Below are 23465 nucleotides of genomic sequence, written 5' to 3' on the forward strand. Positions count from 1 at the left end.
CATGTTGCAGCACAACGTAGTACTCGTGTACATTAAAGGCACACAACTCTAAATTTGGACTTTTCTGTATAAAGGGGCGGGGCCTGGGGGGACGAACTAATAGATCACTTCATAAAAATGATCATGAACCATGATATACCCGTGGCGCACACATATTATAAAGACTTCAAGAAGACAGACAGTTTAGTATGGAGTTAACGTGACATTTAATATAATGTCCTGATTTTAAAATTACACAGAAGCCAAACAGACAGAGAATATATGTACATTCAAAGGCATTTTTTTGTTCGTTCAGTCAGTTCTGAAAATGTTGTCAGTCACTTCTCCTTACATGACTTGATCAAGTAGCGCAGCACAAAAATATGTTATGTCATATCATATATTATAATATTTACGAGTCACGAGTTTCCTATTGCTGACATTTTGTGTTTCTGTTGTTGGAGTTCAAGTTTTGGAATGATGCAAGTATGAATTCGAAAAAATTGTGATTTACCTTCATTTTTCGAAATTCTTGTTCGCAAAGCTGTTTTAGAAGATTGTAAATATCAGTGATTGGTTTGTTGTGTTTTTTTGTTACATGTTGGAAGCTGGTAACTTTAACATACAGTATGTTTGCACACACAAACACACAAAAAAGCCTAGGCTGAAATAAGTTCTTTCACCACTCAGCACATGACTGTTGTTTAAGCGTTTGTACTATGAAATACGTTACTGAATGGTGACTGAATAAAACTAGACAATGACTACTACTACATTTTAGGGGAAATAAAAAAAAATCATGTTTGCTAAGGACTTAAGTAAATGTGGGGTGTTTCCAGACGGGAACAGAAGCAAAGGAATTTTTTCTTGGACATTCCACTTCTATTTGAGTGGCCGAGCAGTTTGTTTGAGTTCATAGTGCAGGAATTATTTTATTTATTTCATTGCTATTTATAATAAATCAATTACATGATTTTTTTTTTAAATGTGGTACTGTAAATTAAGAGATAAAAATACAAATCATTTTTAATACGAGGAAAATGGCTAAATTAAAGCAACACAATACAGGTACGTTAATAATGTACATGCTCGATGGGCAGGATTAAAAAATGCAGCGGGTGACGTGACATTTTAAAAGGCTCCCAGCAGATTGAAAATAATAGTCAAATTGTCATTCTGCAAAATATAGCGTCCGTACAGTTTGATCACCTCAGTCCTCCGTACTTGTTTGGCATCTACGATTGCAAGCTCATTCATGCACACATAAACATCGAGGCAAGTCATCAGATGTACACAAAAGACGTTCAGTGCACATTTATGCAAATCAAATTAGCTTTTTTCACTCTTTTTTTTTTTTTGGTCTGAAAATGATTACAAATTATGTATGTGTTATTTTATTTTATTTTTTTTTTAATATGCCAGCGACGTACACTATAGGAAAAGGCAGTACAATTAAATGCTCCACCACTAGATGGCAGACTGTAAATAACTGCTAATTGTAGCCACTTCTTGTGACATTTCTGTTTGGTGGTATCCGGAAACTAAATTGCATGATGATTATTTCTAGGATTTATCAGAAAAAAAAAAATTTAAAAAGATAGTGCGAAGGCCTGTTTTTAACCTCCTTTAGATTAATTAAAGAGACTAATATGACACTTATGCTGTTTTATTTGCATGACTCTCTTCAGCTATAACCACATCATTTCTGCAAGCAAAGTCGCCCTTTAAATCAATAAATATCAGAAGTAAAAAAGGTAAACAGTTAAAGTGCAATTTTCACTCCTTTCAGAACATCGGCCGATCAGGACACGTCGGATCTACATTCATCACAGATCCAAATATGGACATCAACAAGGAAAAAAAAAAAAAATCATAGCATGTATGAATATATATACACTGTGATCACGGAATTGCAAGTGATTATAAACACAGATTAAACATCTGTGGGCATGACCCCAAAAAATCATGATATTGATCTATTCAAAGTTTGAAATAAGACAATGAAAAATCATTCACAAACTGGTCAGTTTCTTTAAGAGAGATTGTTCAAAAAAACAAAAAACCAATCTGAATACTGTATGTCGACATGACAAGGCAAATGTACCACTCGCACCCTGTACACATTTATAAAGCCCCGAATCCTAAATAATGCAAACATTTAATCAGCTTTCAGTGTATCAAACTCATCACAAAAATACAAAGAAATGTGTGCATTTCATGTTACTGCAATGGTAGAAATATAGTTCATAATTTGCTCGCTTGTTTCCGATAGGTACGGTAGGTACAGTGGAACCCCGACTTAAGAGTTTTTTGTGATACAACCCGTCGTTTGGCCGTTTTTCTCTTGAGCTGCGAGCAAAAATGTGAGTTCCAAACGCTAGAACGCGTAAACAATTTGTCCAAAAAATAAGAGGCCAAGTGCTTGCTTCAAGCTGTTTACTGCCACTCCCTGTTGAAGTTTAGTGTAAAACTAAACAGAAAACAAAATTAATTACCGTACACATTGTGTATTCAACCCAACCACATAACTTATGGAAGTCAGCTAGCAAAAATGATACCATAATGCAAAAGGCCATAGACGGGCTAACAAAACTAGCATCCCTCTGTCTGTTATAAAACTTGAAGCAAATCATATTTGAAATACATCAGGAAATAAGACAATACTTGCAGGCATATAAGCATGTTTTCTTTATCCTCTCCTGCATCTTATTAAATCACTGACTTGCGATCGTTTTCTTCCGGTGTACGTCCGGATTATAATGCCCCCTGGTGGCCAAGGAATTAAAGCACTAAATCATGATACAAAAATAATTGTGTTGAATTCTTTACATTCGACTTAATTATGTTAGGATTGTTCGTATTTCATAAAGTACAATACTCCACATAGAGGGCTATTTTTTTCATACTAAAAACAAATTACAAACATTTTGTTGGCGTGGTCACGGAACGGATTAAAATCGTAAGTCAAGGCACCACTGTAGCACAATAATGGAGGGAAAAGGCACGCCCCCCCACGCACACACTGCATTAACGGATTCGCCATGGTTGAGTCTGAGGAGTTTAAGACATACCGAGTACGCATCTGCGCGAGTCAGATGAGTGACGCGGCCCCTAGTTGAGGTGGAGGAGTTGCTTCATGAATTCGTAGGTGGTGAAGGCCACAGCCTGAGAGGGCACGCAGCGGATGTAGTTGAGCGAGAGGCCTCGGTACAGACCGTTCTTGACGCCGTATTCCTTGTAGACGTAAGATAGGGTCTTGCTCAGGGAGCTGTTCGGGGGGGGCACAAGAGATGATATGCTAACGTTTGTTCCGATTGCGAGCCAGCTTGAGATACGCGGCCGCTCGAGTGACATCAGGATCCGGAGCCCACATGCGAGGGCATTTCATTATATTGTTCACGGGTCGCTAATGAAGTGTCCGGTGGCACTGGTGGTACTTACACACACTTGTGCGCGTCCGGAAGCACGGATCCTAGCTGCATCCTTCGCCGCGCCACGTCCAAGGGATATCTAGTGGGATAGAAAGAGAGAAAAAAAAAAAAAAAAAAAAAGATTTAGCTGCCGGTACGCTACATGTCAGGTGAAAGTCGTCGACTCCCGCTTACGATATCGTCTGAGCGATGGCACCGGCAACGCCTCCGCACAGCAGGTTGACTTTGGTTTTAAGAACCAGAACGTCGGGGTTGTCTGAGGACGGCCGTCCTAGCGTCTCTGGAAAATGTTTCAAGCCGAGGCTTTTCAAGGTCCCGAAGGTGAAGAAGGAGAAACCTGCAGCAGTCAGACAAACAAAAACCAACAAAATTCTTCAAATTCATTTTTCTCAAATTCGGATGATTTTATTTCTATAAGTACATATTCTTCAACCAATTCAAACCATCAAGACATTCCGCTCACTCAGTCGATCTTGTAAACTGTTTTTCATATTATCCGAACTCCCAATTTCCCCATCATTCCAAATTTCCCCAAAAGAAACAAAGCCATTCAAATGAATGGCGAAACTTTCAATGCACTTTAAAAAAAAAACTTTTTTTTAGATTTAAACTTCAATGTCAAGGTAATCACAGCAATCACCTGCATAAGGGGCCATTCCAATGAGGGTTGGGGTGAGTCCCCGGTAGAAGCCCAAGAATCCCCCCTCCTGTGCCAACACACACAAAAAAAAAAGCAAAATGCGTGACCGGGTAGCGATAAAACATTTACAAGCATGTATTATGCACGTGTTTATACACCAGCAGCTCACAGTCAGATAGATGGTGTGGAAGGCATTGGCGATTCCAGTGTAGCGATGCTCCCCGGTCACCTGGAAGGCCAGTCTGGCTCGAACCATGTCCAATGGATAGGTGCATATCACCGCTGTCATACCTGACAAGACAAGGGTGAGGCATTCATTAAAGAGAAGATTTGTTATATACAAATTCACATGACATTAAGTACCGGTAGTAATATTATACACAATAGGACAATAATAATGTGTTAATATCACAGCATCAATTGCAGAGCACCAACTCCAGGCAGAGGTGAAAGTGCATTCAAGAACGGAGAAACAAACACCCCTCAATGAATTAAAACCTTACAACACCAAGTTTCCACTAGATGGAGCCAAAGTGATCATTTTTATTGTTTTGGTCTGAGCACAAAAATAGCAAATAGACCTATTTTCAGCCAATAATGGACGATAGGTTCACAAAGAAAACCTTGCAAGTATGCGAATGCCGAACTTCAAATATGCAGACGTTCCTTGAATATGATATTATATTACATCACAGCCTCTGGCATAAATAATTGTTCCACACGGCATACAGCAACACGGTTGATTAAAACTGCAGCATAAACTATAGCTTTACAAATGCCACCAATCTGTGCCCTATAGTAAAGACATGACATGGTTTTATTCCGTTTTTTTTTTTTTCTGACCTACCTGCCATGGATCCAGCCATGAGGCGGTGAATATGTCCGGAGATCCCAAGTTGTTTACTAAGCAACTGTTGAGCAAATGAAAATGTATGTTGTGGTGCAAATTGTCATTTAAGGCCAAGTGCATCCCACAATAAAGGAAGCATCGTACCTTTTTATAATTGTCGAAGGCCATAAACTGGATTGCGCCATAAGGAAATATCCTCACCATCATTGCCCCATTACCCTTGTACAAGCCACGGAAGCCTTCTTTTTTCGGAACGGCTTTTAGAGTGGAAAACACGCCTGCACAGAGAGAGGCACAATGAAGTTTTGCTGCTACAACTACTGGGCGATGCAAAATGAATGCAGTTATGATTTATAGACATATTACCCAGGTGCTTGTAGTGGGGATTCTGGGCCTGAAGCAAAATCTTTACTCGGTCTAGAGGAGCGATTGTAGTCTTGGCACAGCATCCTGCGACACCTACAGCAGAGAAGCACTGAATGAACAATTTTTTCGACCAAAGAAACACAATTTAAAGGGGACAAATGATAAAATATTCACTTTTTAACAGCTTGCATTCAAACAGTTGTCACTCTAAATTGTCTGCTCACCCTATTATAATGCTTTACGCAACACATATACGAAGCAACACATGGAGACAGAAAATTTAACAATACTCATAGGCATATATTCTTTATCCTCTGCAGAAAGAGAATAATGGGCACAACAGTCGTATCAACAATTCTGTGATGACAGCACCAACAACAACACTACTGCACTGCCCTTTCTGTTTTGTTTTTTTTAAATCAGGAAACATCGAACAAGGCAGGAAGCCCATTTTATCATGGTGCCCCGAGATTACATTGCTCAATAACAATAATGTGTCAGGTCCTACCTCCAGCAACAAAGGAGCGGATCCAGTAGTGGTCTATTCGGGCTGGAGTGCTGCTTAAGGCTGCGGGTGTGGAGACAGTCGCAGCATCAGCCTCCGATGTCATCTTGAATGCTCAAAAATCCACCACATGCATAGCTACCAAGCAAAAATATAAAAATTTACACATTATCACTATTAATATATTGGTCATCACCACTGACATTGATTAACATTCCTTATCGTCATTTATCCAATAAATCAGATTTTTGTGTGCGTGTGTTGAGTAAAATCCATCCATTGCATATAAGATGCTGCACTGTACTTACAACGTGACATTCTGTACATACGCCTTTAACAGCAACGTGGAAGGTCGATGGAACAAATGTTCCCTCCGTAAAATTATTTCTCCGTCGCCTTCTTCCTCGACACGATGCTAGCGTGTACCAAATATCAGTGTCGCCAAACATTCATGATCTGACTCCACAACCTGTCAAATAAAAAGCTATAGGAACGTTTGCGGTGTTCATGTAATACTAAACAAGGAGAGTGCCCTTCGCTCTTATATTACCAGCGCACGGTAGTGACGTAGATGACGTCTATTTAGCGCGCCACAGTGAAGTCGCGTTTTCCTTCCAAAACCTGACACCTCAGTCAACATTGAAGCGACCGTCTCCGTTTTAATAGAGCAAAACGTGGCTCAAAATTGAGTTCTTAGTAAAGCTATTGCGCTGTTTCCAACGTTCGCGTAATACTAAACAAGAACAGTGACCCGCGCACTTGGTTTTGGAGCGCACGCTAGTGACGTCGTTTGACCTCAATTTAGCGCGCCACAGTGAAGTCGAGTTTCCGTTAAAAAAAACCCTGACATCTCAGTCGACATGGCAGCGACCGTCTCTGTTTTTAATAGAGCAAGACGTGGCTCAAAATTGAGTTCCGATCATCAAGCCGGCGACGTTATTCAGGTCGAAGCCAGGGAGGATGAAGAGCAGTGCATCAAGCTGGCGGAGATCCTTGAGCTTCTTTTGGCTGCCGGATATTTTCGGGCCCGCATCAAGGGACTGTCGCCTTTTGACAAGGTGGTTGGCGGGATGACTTGGTGCATCACAACGTGTAACTATGACATTGACGTTGATCTTCTTTTTCAAGAAAACTCGACCATCGGTCAGAAAATCGCTTTGACTGAGAAAATTGTGTCTGTTTTACCAAAAATGAAGTGTCCTCATCACCTGGAGCCTCATCAAATCCAAGGGCTTGATTTTATTCACATTTTTCCAGTGATACAGTGGCTAGTGAAGCGGGCCATTGAGACCAGAGAGCAAATGGGCGACTACGTGAGAGCTTACTCCATATCTCAGTTCCAGAAGGCCTACAACCTTCCAGAGGATGAAGAGTTCCATCATAGAAGAGGCAAGGCAGTGGGAGCAGTTCTTGATATACTGGAAGTATACAAACCACAGAGAAAATACAGAAGGCAAAAGGAGGCAGGCGAACTACTGGATGAGGAGTCCAAGGTTCACTCGACATTGCTGGAATATGGCAGGCGATATGGATTCAGCAAACAAGATAAGTCCGGTGAAAAAGCGGCTTTGACGACCAAAGAGTCTGTGGCGCAGGTGTCAGAGGAAGAAGTTCAATGGGCGGCGGAGGAGAAGCGGATCAAAAGCCTGATGAACACGATGGCCGCCATGGCCAATCTAGAGGGCCAACTGACAGCAAGCGCAGTGGGACATATTGTGGGACAACAGTCTGAAGAGATCAAACTGATTGCTTCTGAGTATGCCGAGAAGCAGTTGGAGGTATCGGAGGACTCCTCCGAGTGGTATGGCCCGCTTCAGCAACACCTCAGAGCTGTTGCCTCTCTGAACAAACAGATGCAGCAGATTACAAACCAGCGTGCTGAGCTACGAGCCAAGCACGCTGAAGTCAAGGACGGCTGCGACGAGGCCAAGATGAAGCTGATTGAGGTCGCAAAGCGGTCCGATACACTGATGAAGGAAGTGAGCATTTTAGAGGACATGGAAGGCCAAGCCGACGGCAGCGTGCTCGACAAGCTGAGGTCTCTGGTCACATCGAATGAAAACTTGAAACTTCAAGAACAGGAGTTCCGCACCCACTGTAAAGAGGAGATGATCCGCCTGCAGCAGAGTATTGAAAATGTAAGCACAGCATCTGGAGTCGGTACAGAGGAGGAGAAGGAGAGAAACCAATTGATTGACAGACAGCATAATACTGAAAGAGAGAAACTACAGAAGGTCCGTCTGCTTATGGCGAGGAGGAATCGCGACATTGCCATTTTGCAGCGAAAGATTGACGAAGTGCCTTGCCGTGCAGAACTCGCACAGTACCAGAAGAGATTCATTGAACTCTATTGCCAAGTGTCTGCAACGCACAAAGAGACCAAACAGTTCTTCACCTTGTATAATACATTGGATGACCAGAAAGTCTATCTTGAGAAGGAGGTGAATTTGCTGAATTCCATCCATGACAACTTCCAACAAGCCATGTCGTCTTCGGCCGCCAAGGAACAGTTCCTCAGACAGATGGAACAGATAGTGGAGGGAATCGGACAAAGTCGTATCAAGATGGAAAAGAAGAAGCAGGAGAACAAAATGAGGCGAGATCAGTTGAACGACAAATACGTGGAGCTGCTTGACATCCAGAGGCTTTATTTCCAAACCGTCAAGGACTTCCAAGAGGAATGTCGGAAGAACGAAATGCTGCTGTCCAAGTTGAGAGCAAAAGGAGCATCTTAGTTGGTAAACCTTGTGTTTGTTTGTATTAGCATGCAATCTTCGAAAACACACACGGTTCAATTGATCTCTTTACTGGTTTCTAGGATCATAGTCTTGACTGGATTGATTTGATTTCAAATCCCGCCATTGTATTCTCAATGTCATCTGCTGAATGGAACAAAAATAGACATTAACCTTTTCAACAATAAAAAAAAAAAATTGGTGGGTTAAAAAAAAAAAAAAAGTACCAAAACTGTTGGCCTGAATTAAATCAATGCATGGCAATCCAAATGTAATCATTTTGTCACTCAATTATGATCATTTTTATAAAAAATTATCTTATGACGATTATTAATATTTCCCCTTTTTGAAGAGAGGGACCATAACGATATCTGATGCTGCTCTACAGATTTTGAACCGACTGACCCGGGACAAGAGCTAAGGTGGGCCAGCTCCCCGGAGGCGTTTCTGTGGAGAATTCTGCATTGACCGACCGTCTCGAAGGAGTCCTTCTGCTGCAGCGCTTCATCTTATTAAATGGACTCTCACGCTATTCTAGTTAACATTGCATAGCTTCACATTATTAATAATAATAATAATTCACATTATTACGTGTTGCCCACTCTGCATCCTGCAAGGGGGCTTTCCCCCCCACCATCTTCTCAAGGTGTCTTCTCTCTTCTTGGGGGGACTAGATGAGGGGATGTTGTTAATATTTGTCAGCTGGCTTTTTGAGACTTTTGTGATTAAGGGCTATTTAAATAAATTTGACTTGACTTGACTCGCACCCTTTCCCCCCCAAAAAATGACTTTGTTTTTGTAATAATGCACTCTTAATAATCATCAAACATTACCCAGTTTGGGTAAAAATAGACCGATCCAACACTTGGGTCAATTGAACCCAACTTTCTGGGTTGTTTTGTAGAAAAGTACAAAACGATCCAATTTTGGGGTTATTTTGTACAACATGAGCACATTTTGGGAGCTGTTCTGCATAGTAGTAGTTATTTTGTTTGTTTTTATTTTTTTTTTCCGAAATTGGGTTATTTTTGACCCATCTGTTTTTAGAAAGTAGCCTACGACTTTTTTTCTTCTGAAAAATATGCCATTTGTTTTTTCTTAAAGGGGGAAGCAGGTCAAAAAAAATCTTTACAATATTACGCCTATGTTCGATGTGCCACACTAGTCTAAACAGCATACTAAATTATTGTGTTTGTAGAATATGAAATAAGCAGCAAAATCCACCCATTTTTGTCTGTCTCAGGGGGCGGCCAGTTTGACGCTTGCTGTTACCTGAAAACGATATCACAGTTGCTCAGTACTCCCAAGTAATGACTAATCAAGACTCACCTGTTGGCTGAGTTTGGTCATGTGACATTCGCATGCTGAGCTGTGATTGGTTGTTACTGAGTCCTGAGCAAATGTGATGTCATTTTCAGTAGACAGCGAGTGGCGATATTGCCGCCCTCCTGAGAAGGATAAAAACAGATGGATTTTGCTCTTTATATTACTTATACTATATTTGAAAAAGGCCCTCTAAGGGGGCGTTGCCTGGATGACCATTGGGCTTGTGAGAGGAGAGAGGATTGGGCGTGGTCTGGCTGTGATTGACAGCTACAGTGACAAAGTGCGGCTTGAATAATTTCGAATCTACGACTAGCTATGCTAAACAAACTAACCAGTAACCAAATGCTATGCTAATAAATCACTAACCTAAAAATCTATATAAAAGCAAACACTACTATCGAACTCGCTACGGAGGCGTGTACGAGATTGAGCCGCTTATATACCCCACGGTGGCAGAGTGATTACGTCAAGTTCTCTGCTAGTCCTACCAGAGGACAGAAAGCCAAATTCACATGCAGTGCAGTGTTTAACCTGAAGATGGCTCTACACAGACGGGGTTTGCCCCAAATTGAAGATTTCATCAAACATGCACTAAAATGTCTAAATAATGTCCAGGACATGAAGACATCATTAGTAGACACCCGTTTATACAATTTATCAGCGGGGAAAAAAATGTTATTTGTAGTTGAGTACCTCTTTCCTTCAAATTCCACAAATGCAATATTAATCAGAATACCATGTTTAGACAAGTGGGGCTGCATAGAAGATAATATTGCAAAGATTTTTTTTTTTACTTGACTTCCACTTACTTCCACAACATACGACTTTTGTCAAAAGTACACACATTTCTATCTTAAAGATATGCACGTTTTTTTTCTCGAAAACATTCAACATTTTTTCAAAAACGGGTTGTTTTATTCTCATATTACAACTTCTTCTAAAGAATAGTACTGTTCGCGGAAATAACCTTTTCTCTCAAGAGTATACACCTACGTTTAACTTTTTCCTCGAAAACATAACTTTTTTTTAAAAACTCGGAAATAAATGATTTTTTTTTCCCCCTCGAAAATATGCATGCCTTTATCCTTGTAATATTAAGCTGCAACTTTTTCTCGCAAAGAAATGCTTTTTACACTTGACAAGGACGTGTGGCGGGAAACTGCACTCACGCACGTCCTCACTTCCGATCCGGGCCCCACTGACAGCTGCCATCCGTGTCTGGTTTTCGTGCCTCCCCTCCAGCGCGGAGACGACGAGCTCTACCGGGGCCGAGCCCGAAGAAGGTTGGCGTCTGGCAGGAGGGAACGAGCAGCGCGGAGAGCGAGCGAGCGAGCGAGCGGGGCTACCCTGGCCGTGGCTGAGGCTGTGACAAGAGGGTTTGACGTTTTGACGACGTGAGTCGAGCGAACCGCGCGGCGACGTGGCCACCGGGGGCCCCCCTGCCCGCCCTGCCCTCCCGCCTGTCATGACTGTGTCGGTGTGGGAGCCCAGCAGCCGACCGACTCGCCATCAGCAGCGGCGGGCTAAATTTGCCGAGGAGGGGAAACGCATACAAGGTCTCGCTGTCTCCGTGGAGTATTATTAGCACTTCAGACGGCGCAACTGGCTCTCTCTCTGGTATGTCAAGCATTTTCTGCTTCAAAAAGCCGTAAATAAACCCACACGAGCGACAGAACCGTGCGAAAGTGTCGCCCCCCCCCCCTCCCCAACTAGGCGCTTTAAACGCGGGCGGTCAAGTGCAAAAAAAAAAAAAAAAAAAAAAATGGAGTAAAACGGCGACGCTTAGGCGTCTGTAATAAGGTTGTAATAAGGACATTCGAAAACAGGATTCGGCCCCGAGCACTATTCGGCAACGTATTTGCCCTTTAAACTGATCACGCCAAGGAGGAAGCGCTCGTGTTTGTGTTTAGAACAACTTAGGCTCATTGCTTATCTATGTTTGGCTCGACGTTTTTCAGACTTGGTTGTCACAGGACATAAGTCAGGCGTGGCCAAATTGTCAACGCAGACAATGTAAAGACATATTTTGGATGTTATCCTTTAAAAAAAAAAAAAAAATTGTTAAAAATATTTGCATCATTTTTCTCCCTGAACAAGTACTTAGCACATCCGCCTCACAGTTCTGAGGTTTTGGGTTCAAATCCGGGTGCCGGTATTGCTGTGGGGAGTTCCCATGTTCTCGCAGTGCTTGAGTGGGTTTTCCCTGGGTGTTGTGACTTCCTCCCACGTTCCAACAACATGTATGTTAGGTTCACTGAAGAAACCCGAAGTAAGGGCCCCTGGTAATTGTTTATGCTTGTCTAATGTGAAGTCTGGCCCTGGTTATTCTCTCCATGTTTTTGCCATTCTACTCCCTCCACTATTCTCAATGGATTCAAAACATCCAAATGCAGCGGTGTCTAGACTTAGGAGTAGTAATTCATTCAATGACTAAGCTAGTAACTGGTAGTGTAGTGGTGCCTGGAGTAAGTAATTTGCTCCAGAACATATAAAGTAGATGTTTTACAATGCTGTGAAAAATGCCAACAGTGGGGCAGTTTCTCTGGAGCCAATTATATTTTATGATAGCCTTTTTTTGCTTGCAGCCGGTAATACCTTCTGGGACAAAACCAAGATTGAGGCTTTTGAATGATACACAAATTTCAAAATATGAAATTAAATGAGGCTTGGCTCTTGGATGTTTCTTTGTGTAGTTTTATTACACCGGTTACCTGTTCATTTTGTCTCTATAGGTCATGCACCACCAGCTTCCGCAGCCAAATCAATACAATAGAGGTAGATTTTAAACAGAATCTTGATCCGAATCTGGCTCCCATGCTGGCTGTAAAAAACCCTCCCCTCCATATCCTCAGCCATGCCAGCCACCACCAAATCCGCCAGGAGACAAACCCCCGCTCAGAGAAAAAATGGCCAGAAAGTTACCGGCACCAAACGGCAAACCAGCAACTCAAATAAAGGCAGGGGACGAGTGTCGGAGCGCCTCCAGAAAGTCACCACTGCCTCCACAAGGTCGAGTGCCAAGCCTCGGGCACGGTCGGGCCGGAGCCCCCGAGGGCGAGGGATATGTAGCCGGTCCTCAGGTCAGGGCAGTGCATCCCCTGGTAGGGTTAACCATGCCCTAAGTGTAACAGGATCCGCGAGGCTTAGAGGGTTGAGCACCGTGCCTGACCACTACAGCGAGTTAGATGACACCCTGTGGCGGAGAAAGTCCCCACGGGGGGCGCAGCTGTCAACTGAGTCCTTCTTGCCACCCAAACCGTGCAGGGGCGCGAGGAAGACCAGGGGAGGAGCTAACACCAGAAACCAGCCGTCAAAGACCAGCAACAACCCAACTACTGATGAGGACCTTGAGAAAGCAGACCCCGAACAACTTCTGCCGGTTTCTTTGAAAACGGATTTTCGAGGCCCTGCCCACGTCAAAGGTGCTAAAGAGGGCAGCCCCCTCAAAGCGGACTCACCGCCATGCAATGACCCCATGGAGGACTGTGTGCCACGAGACAACCAGACAAGCATAATCGGTGAGGCTGTGACCGGGGCCCCTGCGAGTGAAGACCTGCAAGCGGACCTCGGTGATGATGCTCGGCAAGATAGCCCCAGCGAACTAGCTGCTCCGAGGATCGCCTCTCCTGTTTCTCAAGGACTGCAAACGTCATCATTCACAGGAAACAAACTCAGTCGTGTCAAAGATGACATCGATGTGTTCCTGGGAGAGACGAGGACCGACAACACGGTAGACTCTGAGATAAATCCGGACATACTGGCAGAGAAAACATCTGACAGTTTGGGTGAGGTCGAGCAAAAGGCGGCGGATGTTGCGGAGGAGCCTGCTGGTGGTCAGGGACGACCAAAACAGAGCAATCCTGCTGAATCCCTCCTCAGTACAACAGTTCTCTCCCAACCTCCGGATAGACCTCAGTCTGTCGAGGGACTGCCAGAACAGTCGCTTGACAAGGTGCTAACTGTCCCAAACACAGCTACCTCAAATCCCACCAAAGCCCCCGACGCTTCGGAGTCATCCCAACCAGAGGTTTCAAGGGAGGACGGGACAGACATGCAAACTATCGTTCAAGGTGCTAAACCTCCAGTCCCGAGTTCCTCTGCTGTACCAGAGACTTCTTTGTCACAACATACCAACCCAGTAGCAAGGAGTACCCCGGTTATTATCCGTAGTGACTCCCTGAAAGCAAGGAGCTTCTGGGAGCGACTGCAAAGCTTGGAGAACCCTCCTCTTCCTGCTCCGCAAGCCAAAGATAGGAAGCCCTCACCAGAACCGCTGGACCACCAAAGTCAGGTTGAGATTCCAGCCGAGAGTCATCCAGTCCTTAACGAGGATAGGCTTGTAGTAGTCGCCGTGCCCGAGCTAGACCCGCCGCCAAAGATCTCGACCCCTTCTCTGGACGGCAGCTCGGCCTTCTCCTGCAGCTCTGAGAGTACGCGCTCTTCCTTCTCCTTGGAAACAGAGTCAGAGTCCGGCTACGGTGAGTCCTCGGTTCCGCCACTATCCTCGTGGAAGCAGCAGCAACGCAAAGAGAGGCGAAAGCGGAGCAGGTGCGGGAGGTGCGAGCCGTGCCTGAGGACCATCAGCTGCGGCCGGTGCAGCTGCTGCCTCAACCGCAGCACCGGCCATCAGATCTGTAAGATGAGGAAGTGTGTGGAACTGAAGAAGAGGAGGCCGTCCACTTCGCTCGTCCTCCCTGTTACACAGGTCAGTCTATTTTTTTTTATTTTTTATTTCGGTCCGGTAGTTGCCCTTAGTAAAAACTGAATGTTTTTTTCGTGGTGCACTGAGATTCGCCAAATGTGGTGCAGCCTTCCTGCGAAATATTTGAGTGTGTGTGTGGGGGGGGGGGCGTGAAGAATACACATCCCATGTGAATGCATGTGTGACTAAGTTGAGTATGCTGGATGATGCCTTCTTTGTTTTCATGACCGGCAGCCGCTCAGCACGTGGTTGGAGTAATGCGCCTGTTATGTGTGCGGTAGTGTGTTTCAAACCTCAACTATGAACACCCAGTTCGCTTCTCTCCGGAGTTTTTGAATACGGTGCCATCATTTCTCATTGTTTTGATGAAACCAGTTCAAGTATAGGCTAGCGTTGAGCACGGCTGCCTCATAGTTCGGAGGTTCTGAGTTCGGCTCTGGCATTCCTGTGAAGGGTTTCCTCCCACATTCCAAAGACACGGATGTTAAGTTCAGTGAAGACTCCAAATTGTCCTGTTGGAATGTAAGTGTCGATGGTTGTTTGTATGTGTACTGTGATTGGCTGGCGACTTGTCCAGGGTTACCCTGCCTCTCAACTAGTCAGGTGGGATAGGTTCCAGCTCACCTGGCACCCCAATGAGGATACACGCTAATGAAAACGAATGGCTGGATAGTCCAACTAGACGTAATAAACATTTAGCTTGTTTAATGTTTTTGTGGGGGCCAGTGAATATGGGGATAATATGCAAAAACGCCATAGCTGATATTTCAACCCGGAACCTAAGAACCCGCCAGTCACTAAAGCTGTCCTTCTCTCATTTATGCCCCTCATAATCTTTATGTTCCCAAAGGCGTTCGTTGCGCACCCTCCAAACACAACATGGAGGTTAAACCCTAACGTTGCTTTGTGTTCATCATGTGTCACACAGCAGCTGTTTGCTAATGCGGCTAATGGGTCGAAATTGTATTATGCGCTAACTTGTTTTGGGGACTATTCTCCCTAGCCAGGGGCCAGCCGGCGTTGCGCCAAGTCTTTATTATGACACGCGGCAATTTGTGTCCGGACAGAAATGTCCTCATTCATTGGAATGGGTTCTCTGAGCCACGAGTATACCATGTGCGTCGCACAATGGTGTCCATGCGGCTGAAGGGGTGGGGGGGGGAAGGGAGAAACCGAGAGCGAGGGTCCATGTGCGTGTATGCGCGCGAGTGCATTGACTGAGTCGCCCTCCCTGTCAGAGGCATAGGCAGATTAGGAGTGACTGTTATATAACACCTGCAGAATCACTCAGTGGAGACCTTTGTGCGCCATTGCCGAGCTTAGGCGGCGACACGGAGGCAAGAGTGTGCAAACGTATTATTAGGAGCGTCCCAAATGTGGGTCAGTGTGGGCTTGTGTGGCTTTAAGGCACACTGGGGTTTGTTTATCTACACACACAAGCACACACCCGTGCATGCTGGCTGGTAGAATGTAAACTGCCTGTCAGAATTCCTCTCATTCATAGCGAACTGGTTCCTCCATTCTGCTGAACTGACATGACATTGGCGCCGGGTTTAAAGCGGAAGTCAATCCAAACATTTTTTTTAATTTTTTTGATAAATATGAAATATGAGTTAAGCAGCAAAATCCACCCATTTTTATCCATTTCTGGGGGCGGCCATTTTGTCACTTCTGTCGACTGAAAATGACATCACACAACCTCAGGGCTCAGATAACGTCCAAATCATAGCTCAGGCTTCAGAAAACAGGTGAGCCGTGTTCAGTAGGTCACCAAAAATGACGGACTGACGAATGGCCGACGGGGACCCTTGGCCACTGACGGATGACAAGTGACGGACCAGCAAAATGTTGTAAAATGCCCACTCCTGTTCATTACCACAAAACAAACCACTTTCCCTTGAGGCTCAGCAGTAGCATTAGCTCGCATTTAGCCTCAATAATACCTCAGCACAAACAGACGTGCCGCCGTGCCGTCTTCAACGAAAACAAAACGCCAAAAGCACTCGTAAGTCGAGGTATAATGTAAACATAACATGACACTGTGATATTTATATCCGCGGCTTGTACGGGTGCCCAACGAGTCAAGGCCAGGGCGAGCGTACAACCGCACATAGCGCGTGCAAACATGTAGCAATACTCCGTCGATATACACTGCGGCCAGTCTTGCTGATCAAGCTCACACACCCTTCCTGACAAACGTCTCTTCCACAGGATTGTGAAAAAGGGCAGAGGCCACATGGAGCAGCTCGTGTAGTGGCTTGCCTGTAGCTGTTCCTGTTTTCCGCAACGCAGCAAGCTCTGACGCCTGCTGTGGGTTGTTTTGGTCCTATATCATAATAATAATAGAAGCCGAAAATACACAATTTGGCCAACAAAAGGCTTCTCTGGTTTTTGCGAGCAGTCTTGTTATGGAGGTTTCCCTTTAAAAAAAAAAGAAAAAAAAAAAAGGTCTGGTTTCACTCAGGCTTGCTTGATGGTTCCCTCATGGCCTCGCCTGAGGTTGGGCAGTCGAGAGAAGGATGGGCCCGGGCCCTCGAGGCACACATGCACATTAGCGCCACACGCTAAATGCTGCCTTTCATAGCGCAAAATCCCCCTTCACCGAAGCGGTCCTTACATGGGCCAGCGCGGTGTTTCGAGTGCTTAGCATGTCTGCTTCACACTTGGGAGGTTTGGGGTTCAATTCTTGGCTCTGGAAGTCCTGTGTTGACTTTGTATGTTGGTTAGCTTGCATGCTACGCTCTTTGAAGACACTAAATTGTCCAAATGTGTGAACGTGAGCGTGACTGGTTGTTTGGCTACACTGTACGTCTTCTGTGATTAATCGATCGATTCTAGTCCTAACATGCTAGCCCCCTTTCTTGAGGGGCTGACCAATAGACTCCCTCATGCAAAACGATACACATGGCCATCATCTGCTTCCAACCAAAAGGGAAATGACCTATTTTGAAATCATTTCAACCTCTTCAGTCAGCCAAAAGTGGCTTGTTGGATTCATGCACCAAATCCCTCTAGAACTGATAACACACTACAGGAAGGGAAAGATTGCATTTTCTTCAATTGCATTTTTCCCCATAGGAAATGCAGTTGTGGAGACTTTCCAGGATCAAATTAAACATCGGAAAACCGTTTTGAACCGGACAGGCAACGTTCTTGGAATCGCTGTGCAATAAAACAAAAATAGCAATAAAGATACCCTGAAATTGGACAACTTCTACTAAGAGCCACTGTTACGGCAACCCGGCCAAAAATGACGACTCGTTGCCGCGCACAAAGCAGTTGAGCGCTTCACATCGAGCGACACACTGACGGAAAAACTGTGATCTGGTTTTAAGGCTCCACGTACAATAGACCCGACGGTAGTATTTTTTTATTGAACCACAAAAACATGGCGCGAATGTGCAAGGAATAAGCAGATGGCCGCATAGAAACGGAAACGGACAAGAATAAGGCTGTTGGCGATAAGCGAGCTGAGACTTTGCTTTCTAGGCAGAGGTACATATAAGATTATACGTATGAGGTTATACGTAGACATATATATATGGATATATATAAATTAAAAATAGTGTACAATACGTATATATGTATAAGTATATATGGGTCTCGTTTATGCTTAAAACCTAACCCAGAGAAGTATTTTTTTTTAGTCTTGTGCATTTTTGATGGATTGATTTTTGACTGTTATACGTGCAACGTTGCACGTCCAATTTTGAATCGCAGCAATCCCGGTAGATCTACGAGCGGCCACTCATGAAAACTAGCTTCCGAATCCGTCACACTGCGAGACACACTGTTGGGCTGCGTTGCTTGGTGTGCTGTGGGCCTGAAGCGACGCAAAAGGCACAAAAATGAAAATATTCAAAAAATGTCATTCTTTTGTACAGGTGCAGTTAGAACAGACAGTTTCAAGGGCCCCCTTGAATACTCTTGTCCTGTAAAAAAAAAAAAATGCACATTTATGGCAAGTACAATTTGAAGATTCCCACCATTTTCCTTGATGTAGCACACACTGCTAAATCTAAAATCCTTTTTAGTCGCAAAAAGTAACAAGCAAGGTTTTTGTTCTTTATTACTTTCCACCACTGTCTGCAAGACCGTGCATGTCGTCAGGCCTTATTTGCAGCGCGAGCATCCCCTACGTAGCTTTCTGTAACCTGCTTTAGCCTCCAACTAGCTCAGCCCGGCTCCTCCTGCCAACTCATTAATCTCTCACACATCATCCAATCCCACTTTTTTTTTTTTTTTTACTGCAGCGGTGCGTTCGCCAGAGGAGTAGTAACCCAGCTGAGATAACACGTGCATCATGAAAACACTTGCACATCCCCCAGAGAGCGAGGGAGAGAGTCGGCGCTTTGGGGGATGTGCAGTTGTAACGCTGTTTGCTTTAGCGCTATTACACATTATCATGAACGCTGCACACGTGTGTGCATCTAGGGAAAGCTGTTGAAGCATTTAGCAATCTCCTTGATATCAAGTTGTAAGACAATTCAGCATACTAGTAGAACGACTGTCTTACTAGTAACGTTTTCCCACTACTGCCTTCCACAACTGTATGACATTTTTCTTAAATGCATCAAGAATATCGAATAAATACGTACTCGCCGTGCACTACTTTTCATTCATAAATCAGCATACTAATATGCACTAGTATGCTCTTTGTCCTCACTAGAAAGGCAATTCAGCACACTAGTAGAATGACTGTGTCTTTACTAGTGTGGTAAAACTGCACTAGATATCACCTGCCAGTACTAGTAGTGACATTACAAGATTCTACTAGTTAACATTTAGCATCTCACTAGTATGCTGATTAGGACTTCCACTAATAATTACTTTAACAATCGGTTAATCCGTCTATTATTTTGTCACTTAATCGATGAATCGGATTATTATAAAAATGTCAATATCCATCCTTACATTTCAAAAAAACCAAATTGACAGTGCAGAAAATGCACAAACAAATTCATTAAGATTCAGTTACTGGTTTGGGCCGGAACGTCAGAAAATAGGGCAAAAAATGTTTGCAAATGTTTTCATTTGATTCAATACAAACATGTCTGCTTTCATGGAGGGCAACAGAAATCGGAGAATATTTAGTGTTGAGAGGCTGAAATTTTGATGATTTGAACCATTTTAAATTGAACAAGGTCTCTAAATGATAAATTGATTATCCAAATAATTGATTATATTGACAGTCAATTAGTTGTGGATTACTCGATTAATCGTGTGCCCGTAATGCTGATCTTGAATACCAACTAGTGCACAATTTGTGCTCCTACTAGTGAGGACAAAGAGCGCATTAGCACAAGGACCTTAAGAAGGGTATCAAGGACATCAAATAAATGCTTTGCATATACGTGTTTTTCATGCGTAAATATTTATTTGAATGTTAGGGTTCACGTACACGTCTTGTACTCGATGCCCTCGTGCAGCGGCCCGCCCGCCCCCTCTATTGTTTCCAAAATGGGAACCTCCTTAATGTAAAGCAAGAGTGATTTGTTCCGAGCAGACGCTCCTGTCAGGACGCTTCCCCCCACTCTGTGCCTTCGGAGGGCTTGAGCGCCGACGGTTGCCACGGCGACCTCATTGTCTGCCGCCCACCTTTGACCCGCCTGCCTACTCTGACGGAGTATTCTCAGGGTCATAATGAGGCTTAGCCAGAGATAACCGGTGGCCACGCACCACGGCCGCTGTTTAAGACTCTGAACTCAGTAACCTGCATCCAGGTAATTAGGCTAAACTAATCTGTGAAAATCAACTCAGTGTTTCCATGTTAGAATGTTAAAATTGATCTTTTGTTGGTGATCAAGCTTGTAATATAATTGATTCATATATAAAATCAAATTACCCACAAGTGCAAGACTCCATAAAGCAACATTTTTTGTTCCGTATTTTTAAAAAAGGAAAATGGCATTGTGTCGTTTTCACTGTGTACTATTCCTGTCTTGTGTCTTTGAGGGGGCGTGGCCTACTGAGTGACATCACTCCCATGTGAGCCTCGAGGTGTGAGTTGTGGCCTACATACTGTATATCGAGCACAAAAGGAGATTGAGCACCGCATGCAACTCCTGTAGGGCGGTCACTATTGAACATTTTTATATTCGATTATTCCAACGATTATTTTCATGGACTCATCGGATAACATTTTTTTTTTTTTTCCCGTTTACTGTTTCCGTTTCAAGTATCGACGCATGCCAACGTTTCCACGGAGCCAACCCGCTATGCGTCGACCTCAGACAAAGTTTATTATGGTTTGCTTTCAACCCGCTCCAAGCCAATTAGCTGGAAATTACCCCTGTAAGGTAGACAGATGCAAATAACAGCCACGCTGCTTGGTTAGTCACCCCAGAAAAGAGCAGATGAAGAGGAAATGTCTGTTTTATGGGAATGTGGCTGTCAGTTGTTCTGCCAGAGCGCAGCGAACATCAGTGCAGATGTGCCGGTTAGCGTGCGCCGTGCTTCAAGGCAACCAGAGATGTCAGGACGGTCGCTCCGATGCAGCCGAAGCCACCAGCGCGAAATGGAAATGCTCTTTCTTCGATAAAAAGCGGATCTATAGACAATAATAGTGCAGACGGATACGGAACAGTAGCCGATATCTTAAATCAAGGCTCGTCTCGGCCCGATGCCGATACCTGGTATCGATACTCGCCCACCCGAACTTTAAACGTATTTGAATTGAGGCAATTAAACGTAAACACTCTTTAAACACATTGTGAACGCTTTCGAACACAAAATTCGAATTGAAAGTATCAAGTGTATAGAAAAATAAATACAAAATACTGTATGTATTGTAGTGTCTGTTGCAGGCGCCTTTAAGAAGTGGGGCTTGGTACTAGGAATGTCGCTATCGAATATTTTACAATCTATAATTCTATCGTTATTTCCATCGATTCATCGGATTAAATTTTATTTTGTATTCAAATGTAGTACAAAACCATTTTCCTTGGCATTGTTTAGTGATAAGAAAACAACAAAGCAAGAATCAAGCAATATCACGCAAAAGGGATTGATTTGCTCAGCAAACCTTTTTAAACCGATTCACTTACTGGTTTGGTCATTGTTTTCCAAAGTAAAGGCAGATGTTTGCAAATGTCTAATTTCGACTAAACAAAACACGTTCAGTCTGCTTTCATGGAAGACGACAGAAATCTGACAATGAGTTTACCTAAGTTAGTGATACAGTATACGAAACCAACACTCTCTCAACTGATGCCATTGTCATTGGTTCCCCTCCACTTGTATGGTGTATTTGTGCTTTCAATACATGTGCACACATGCTGACTCACCATAACACAAACTCCAAAAGTCTTTTTCCACTCTCCTCGTGAGCAGCCACGAGGCCCCCGGCCGGGGGGCCGGGGAGGGGGGTTGGGGGCAGTTGCTTGCCTGCATAGTTTTGCGCATGTGTGTTTTTGTGTGTCTGTGGGTCAACGCGTACGTTTGCGTAAACTGAACTCGCGCTCACCTTTTCCGCGTCCTTCACAAGGAGGAGGTGGGGATGGTTTGCACACATTTACATTTTGAGCTAAGGGAATTCCAACAAATCAACATCTATCTATCTATCTATCTATCTATCTATCTATCCATCTATCCATCTATCCATCCATCCATCCATCTAGATAGCTACATAGCTACATTGCTGGCTAGCCAGCTACATAGATAGCCAGATAGCTAGATACAGTATCTAGTTCGATAGATATAGATCAAGCTAACTAGCTATCTAGCTAACTAGCTAAATGGTATCTCGCTATCTAGCTATCAGTGTTGCACTTGCCTGCTGTCACAATTTCTTAAAAAGAAAAGGTTCAAACTTTTATACATATATTTAATTTCCATTTTATTGTTAAATGCATCTATTGGAGAATTGAATGCTCAAAGTTTGCCTTTTTGAAGTGTCATTAAAGTGGTTATTTTGGGGATTTTTGGAAACCGAAAATGGCAATTATTTGAAAACAAGTTTATAGTGGGGAAGAATGATTTTTCCCCCCCTCAAGATTATTAATTTAACTAGTTCCTCTTCTCATGTATTTGAAATGATAACCAAATCTTTATTTTGAGAAATGTAAATAGTATTACAGAACTTTACCACGTGCATTTTTTTTTCTTTTGCCGTCCTGTATTTTTTACTCATGAGATTTTCATAACAATGTTTGCTGACAAGGTTCTTAAACACTTAAAGACATTTATAGTTATATATTCTTTATCCGCTGCAAAGAACGACATATTACTGCGGCTTACTAGGGAGCTGTGACAATCTCCCTATCCATTCATGTGTGTATTATACTGCCCCCAAGTGGCCACGGTGCACTCACACAAGGGACCAGCACAATGTCTATTGAACAGAAGCAAAATATATCAGAAATTGAAAACAATTGAAATTGTTTTGTCGATACGTGTATGTTTTATAAAGTACAATATTATTGAGTGCTGATCTTGAAAAAAATGACTGCAAATGAAATTGCAGTCGCAATATTTAGGGGGGGAAAAAAAAATCTCAATGACGTTATTTTTCAAAACGGTGTCGAATTGGAACTCCGAATCAATCAATGAAAGAGCACAACTGCCTGCAACACTTTACATCTCACCCTTTCATCGTCCTCCTCCTCCTTGCCTCCATCCCAAAATACGCCTTAACTGTAACCGATATTCCACCGCACCCTTCATTTTCGGCTTTTAAACTAGCCACATGTTTTTCTCTTGAACAAGCAGCCTGGCTCTTGTTAGGAAGAAGTAGTTTGGACATGAATCATCTTCAAATGCGCTACATGCGAGCCGCTCGACAGCGCTGGCTGGAACTGTCCCGAAACATCTGGCAGCGCCAACCCCACTGGAGGCCGGCACAGCCAAACGCGACCGTTGCCAACGGTTGTCATTAATGCCGCAGCTAATGTAAATGTGCTTCTCATTGGCCAGTGAGTGGTGACAACCACA

The 23465-nt window shown here is 43.6% G+C and overlaps 3 protein-coding genes across 3 annotated transcripts in view; 2 read left to right on the top strand and 1 right to left on the bottom strand.

The window, feature by feature from the left end:
- Positions 1 to 208: 208 nt before the first annotated feature.
- Positions 209 to 6764, bottom strand: slc25a16 (solute carrier family 25 member 16). The gene is made up of 10 exons (XM_086045651.1): positions 6080 to 6764; positions 5775 to 5909; positions 5267 to 5359; positions 5045 to 5178; positions 4898 to 4961; positions 4220 to 4341; positions 4051 to 4117; positions 3585 to 3747; positions 3421 to 3489; positions 209 to 3247 (listed from the first exon to the last, which is right to left on the bottom strand). The coding sequence occupies exons 2-10, from the start codon at positions 5875 to 5877 to the stop codon at positions 3091 to 3093; spliced, it is 972 nt and encodes a 323-aa protein (XP_085901777.1). The 5' UTR covers positions 5878 to 5909; positions 6080 to 6764; the 3' UTR covers positions 209 to 3090.
- On the top strand, positions 6343 to 9266 carry ccdc93 (CCC complex scaffolding subunit CCDC93). The gene is made up of 2 exons (XM_086045650.1): positions 6343 to 8509; positions 8895 to 9266. The coding sequence occupies exon 1, from the start codon at positions 6632 to 6634 to the stop codon at positions 8504 to 8506; it is 1875 nt and encodes a 624-aa protein (XP_085901776.1). The 5' UTR covers positions 6343 to 6631; the 3' UTR covers positions 8507 to 8509; positions 8895 to 9266.
- A 1795-nt stretch (positions 9267 to 11061) lies between these two features.
- The window catches only part of tet1 (tet methylcytosine dioxygenase 1), a 34827-nt gene continuing 22423 nt past the window's right edge, over positions 11062 to 23465 (top strand). The window contains exons 1-2 of the mRNA XM_086045220.1: positions 11062 to 11449; positions 12565 to 14537. Coding sequence (XP_085901346.1) covers positions 12687 to 14537 — 1851 coding nt within the window. The 5' untranslated portion in view covers positions 11062 to 11449; positions 12565 to 12686. The remainder of the gene's footprint in view (positions 11450 to 12564; positions 14538 to 23465) is intronic.

The sequence above is a fragment of the Filicampus tigris genome, chromosome 11 (genome assembly GCF_054856515.1).
Source record: "Filicampus tigris isolate MCC_2025a chromosome 11, RoL_Ftig_1.0, whole genome shotgun sequence".
NCBI classification, from domain to species: domain Eukaryota; kingdom Metazoa; phylum Chordata; class Actinopteri; order Syngnathiformes; family Syngnathidae; genus Filicampus; species Filicampus tigris.